This window comes from Marmota marmota, unplaced genomic scaffold (genome assembly GCF_001458135.2).
Source record: "Marmota marmota marmota unplaced genomic scaffold, marMar, whole genome shotgun sequence".
NCBI classification, from domain to species: Eukaryota; Metazoa; Chordata; class Mammalia; order Rodentia; family Sciuridae; genus Marmota; species Marmota marmota.
Window position 1 is genome coordinate 1 of NW_026006423.1, and position 4948 is coordinate 4948.

Consider the following 4948-nt stretch of genomic DNA (forward strand, 5'->3'; position numbering starts at 1 on the left):
AAAAAAAAAAAAAAAAAAAAAAAAAAGAGGGATTAGGACAGTTCAGTAGTAAAGCATTCCCTGGAATCAATTCCCAATACCACACAAAAAGTAAAAGTTAATAGTAATGCTGGTTTTGGAAAGGCAAAACAGAGAGGTTTCATGCTAAGTTCTGAGGATCAGAATGCAAAATGCCCATGACAGAAAAACTTTTGGATCAGTTTCGACAACTGAGATGTTGGCTGAGAATAAACACACTTGCCTAATGATTCTTGTTAATTATTTTATGAAGAGTTATATGCACATATAGACACTTGATGCTTTCGGATCACCAAGAAAACAAATGGAACATTTTTAAGTGGAACTAAACATGAGGATGTTGAACTACACAAACAATGTATGGTGGCAGAGAAGGGGAACAAACATATAACTGAGTTAAGAAAAATCCTTAATATTCACAAGTAAAAAGTAGCAGGCAACAATTTATTTATATAGGAAATTGGAGTAATGTTAAAGGAAAGATGAAACAAAAAACCCCAAGTATCCAGAAAACCATTCACCAGAAGGAAAAACACTCCAGTTCACTCAGTGCCCACCCCACTGCCAAATTATATATAGTAAATGTAACATAATACAAAGTCACTTACCTTTTCCTTCCCAACCGCCAGGCCAATGAGACTGATGCATTCAATAGTTTTCCCTCTCAAAAGTCTGAGTTCCTTTTGAACTGCATTCTCAACAATGTGCTTCAGTGATGGCATAAATAAATCATAGTAGGGTACAAACTTTTCTTCTGCAGTATCTGCAACTGATGCAATGGATGTCACAACTTGTTCCAAAACTAACTTGGTACCTTTCTGAATCAACTAGAAGAAAAACAAACAAAATAAATGAATTAAATGAAAATAAAACAACAACCAAACCAGAAATCATTTCAATTTGCTACTTCCTTCCAATTCTTGAAGGCTTCTCTGAATTACCTCTCCAAAGAGCAAGTAGGAAACTGTATGTTTTGGAAGAAATTTCTATAAAAAAATTCATGTTGAATTATTTATGTGGCTTTCTCTCTCTCTTCTGTTAACAAAGAACACTTTGTTTTTGCTTTATCTCAAACAAAAACAAAAACAAAAAAACAGCTGGTTCTAGAGTCCTAACTTTGACTCCACTTCAATTTTTAGTATCCATATACCTTAATGCTTTATTGTTCTTATCTTTTACTCACTGATTTCCACTATACTGTTATATTTTGTCCTGACCTACTATGTTTCTATGGAGAAAATTATTTCTTGGGGAATTCCTTTATTTTCTAATCAAATGCTCCTTGGAGGATCCCACTAAGGAATTCTGGTGCCCTCTCTGGCACACATTTCTCTTTCATGCTGAAGCTTAAGAAATGACACTGTTCCCTGTAGCAAAGGCCTACAACGTGCTCTAGCCTCCTAGGCTTGCAACAATGCTTCCTGGGTATCTGTAGCAGAGCCCATGCTGTTACTTTGCAAGTTTCTAAATAATTTCTGATTCGGAAATATCTGAGACCTAGCAAAAATTTTCTTCCCTTTCCTTCACCAATAAAAAGTATACTCTCAGTAGAGCACTTCCCTTTGTATTACAAATTGTACCAAGCCTTAAAGAAGTTATCTTAACTCCCTTTCTTCTGCATTTCAGCATTTGCTATGTTTAATGTCTTGGGCCCTCCTGCTACCCTCTTTTCAAACAACCCTGAACATTATCCTCCTCTTCACCTCATCTCAGCAAACTCCACCCTTCAGTCTTTAAAATACTGGACTCTTGAAGGAATGACAGGGAGACAGACTCTCCTCACACTGCAGCCCCGTCTATTCAAACCCAATTGTGAAGTTGTATTGGTCCCAACTATTTGTGATTTACCAACCAAATTATCTGCCTTCAATGTGGGTCCATAGCTGTCTGTCTTCATATACTTTGAAATTCCTCTGAGCATATTTTTAGTCTATTGTTCACTGGACACTGAAAACTCAGGTCTATTTGAAACTCTACTTTCTTTGGATTTTAATATAATAATTTCTCATTTTCCTCTTCTTTGACAGTGCTATGCAAACGGTAGTCTGTGAACTGTTACTAATCTACCGTAAGTATAGGAATTGAGGGTATGAGAAATGATTATAACAATGTGCTGATAAGTTCACATATATTGAATCCCATAAAAAACAGTCTTTTATTCTTTATTCCCTTAGAACTATTCATTTCACTTTTATAGCAAAAATCCATTTTTTTCTACTTAACAACAAATTGGGCTTTGATCCTTGTTCTTCTTATCTGTGTCTTCTCTCACACCTGATAGTATACTCCTGGCACACTGCTATACTAAAATCACTCAACTATTTCAGCATACATCCCCCCTTACTTAGACTATAGTTACGAACCAACTACTTGGATAATAAGCCTTATTTAAAAATTCAAATTATTTACAGAAAAAAGGATTTTTTTCTATAGTCTCAGTTCTGTCACTCTGTAGAATAGTTAACACATTTTTACTTGCTTCTTATTATAGTTTGAATTTGGAATCTCCCCCAAAGGCTCATGCAGCAATATTCAGAGGCAGGACTTTAGGAAAGTGATTGAATTATGAGAGCTCTGACCTTGTAAGTGGATTAAGGGCCCCAGTTGGATGAAGCATGTCACTAGGAATACATCCTTAAAGGGTATATCATGTCTCTGGCCTGTTCCTTTATTTCCCTCTCTGCTTTCCAGCCACCATGAGGTAGGTGGGCAGTTCTATTGTGAGTCTCTGCCTCATCACAGACCCAAGCAATGGAGCCAGCTGACCAGACTGAAACTGTGGGACAAAAAGACCTTTCTTCCTTTAAGTTGATTTTCAAAGATACTTTGTCACATATGAGAATTATCTATTCCCACTAATTTCCATCATTATCATCTATGCCCCGCCCCCCGACAATGATGGTGTGATGACCTTGCTTTCAACCTTCCCTCCACCTTTTATTTATGCCCCCCAATGTTACCATATTCCTTACCTACTATGATGTTACTATTTGCTGAGCACAAAATAACAAAAAATGGTTCTTCAAACTTACATAGAACAAGTCAAGAAATTCTTCTCTTTTGTTTTCAAGGCAACTCACAACACCAATTTTACCTAACATTTAGGCTGTGTGTTTCAGTTTCAATACTGGCCCGTTCTCTGATTGAGCCTGAATTACTCTACCGAGAATAGTTTGGCTCTAACTTTCTATGTTGATAGTCTTACTGAAATCCCTCTTTCTTATCCAATAACTAATTTAAATTAATCTATAAATCTATAAAAAGATCTTAAAGAGAATCTGCTGGGTGCAGTGGCACACACCTGTAATCTCAGCAGCTCTGGAAGCCAAGGCAGGAGGACCACAAGTTTAAAGCCAGCCTTAGTAACTTAGTGAAGCCCTAAGCAAATACTGTCTCAAAATAAAAAAAGAGTGGGGGAGGCAGCTCAGTTGTTAAATGCCTCTGGGTTTAATCCCTGTACACCCCTGACACCCAATCTTAAAACTCACCTCTTGAAGTTTAAGTACCATAATAGAGTGCAGATGTTTCACTAAATTATCTAAGTATGGAATAAGTAGAGACTTGGGACAGTCTTCAGTAAAGTTTATGAGAGCAGCAGCTGCATGGGCCTGCACCCGTTGATTGCCTTGGTCTTCCATGGTCTGGAGCAAAGCTGCAATCACCTGGGAAATGAAACCAAATAAATAGGCATATAATTTTAAATGCCAATCCCTGTTCTTACAGTTTGACTGGAGTATTTGAGGACTTGTTATTTACCTTTTCATGAAATTTCTTTTGGAAACCAGGTGCAAAATCTGTAGCCATCTGTCCCACAGCATTGCAGGCAGCATATCTTACTCTTGGATGCTGGAATATATTCCCTTGTATTAGTAAGGACAACAGGGTTCCATGTGAAACTACAGTTATGATTACAAATCAAGTATTTACTGGTACTTACAGGATCTTGAAGAAAAAGCAAAACAAAATTTACTATCTCATTTAGAATTCCTTCCATTTGCTGGTGGCACCCTTCGCCAATTGCAGATAAGGCCATCAATCCTGCATGCCGGTATTTCCAGTCAGCTACCAAAAAGAAATACATCCAAATGAATATTAATTAGATACTGCAAACATCATTCTGGAAGTGCAAATAACATTTTTATTTGGAAAATAACAAAACATTTTACACATTAGAAAAATGGACAGAAAAAATGCCAGACTGGACTATTTCATTTGTAAGACTAGTTTTGTAACACCACTTTATTCCGAAAACTTTTCCATGAATTTACTATAAGCAATAAATACCTGGATTTGGTGTCATACGTTGCTATTTATTAAATACAGATTTACTGATTACTATGATCACATTACTTTAAATTTAAAGTAAAGAATTTAAAGAATTTTTACTGAAACTTATTTGTATTCTAATAGTAACGACGGCTATTTGCTTTTAGGCTAATAGAATATGAACTAAACAATATTTATTTTACTGGCCTCTTCTATTTTAGTATAATTTTCCCCTCTCATTTATAAATATTTCTATTTACTATAAAACAATCATAACAAGCTATGCTTCTTCCAATTTGTTGTGTAACAAAGCAAGATAAATAAAACATAGGTCATGGTCTGAGTATATGGACAGCAACAATGGTTCTCAAACTGGGACCCAAAACTCCTGAAATTCCCCAATGTCCTTTCTGGGACTGGGGTTGGGGGTAATTCATTAGGTCAAACTGACAAAAATTTAGCTAATTTATTTAAAAGTATTTACAAAAATGCAAGTCTTTTGTGCTACTTTGGTGGTGGTGGGATGGACAGTCATTCTTAATAGTAATGCTATTTCTGTTAGTATTTCTGGATGAGCTTTTCATTTTTAAATGAATATTCACATAATATTAACAGTATGTATATTTTCAATTACTCCACATACTTTTTTTTTTTTTTTTTTTTT

At 35.7% G+C, this 4948-nt stretch overlaps 1 protein-coding gene across 1 annotated transcript; it reads right to left on the reverse strand.

Moving 5' to 3' along the window:
- Positions 1 to 572: 572 nt before the first annotated feature.
- LOC107134463 (importin-5-like) lies at positions 573 to 4163 on the reverse strand. The gene is made up of 4 exons (XM_015476565.2): positions 3956 to 4163; positions 3775 to 3864; positions 3507 to 3680; positions 573 to 845 (listed from the first exon to the last, which is right to left on the reverse strand). The coding sequence occupies exons 1-4, from the start codon at positions 4097 to 4099 to the stop codon at positions 588 to 590; spliced, it is 666 nt and encodes a 221-aa protein (XP_015332051.2). The 5' UTR covers positions 4100 to 4163; the 3' UTR covers positions 573 to 587.
- Between the last annotated feature and the right edge of the window lie 785 nt (positions 4164 to 4948).

What these genes read in the sequence shown, in the direction of transcription:
- LOC107134463 (XM_015476565.2), bottom strand. Translation starts at nt 4,099, where the DNA reads ATGTATTTCTTTTTGGTAGCTGACTGGAAATACCGGCATGCAGGATTG. An exon ending in TGCTTTTTCTTCAAGATCCT is followed by an intron (nt 3,865 to 3,955) that starts GTAAGTACCAGT and finishes AATATATTCCAG; the next exon opens with CATCCAAGAGTAAGATATGC. An exon ending in TGGTACTTAAACTTCAAGAG is followed by an intron (nt 846 to 3,506) that starts GTGAGTTTTAAG and finishes TTTTTCTTCTAG; the next exon opens with TTGATTCAGAAAGGTACCAA.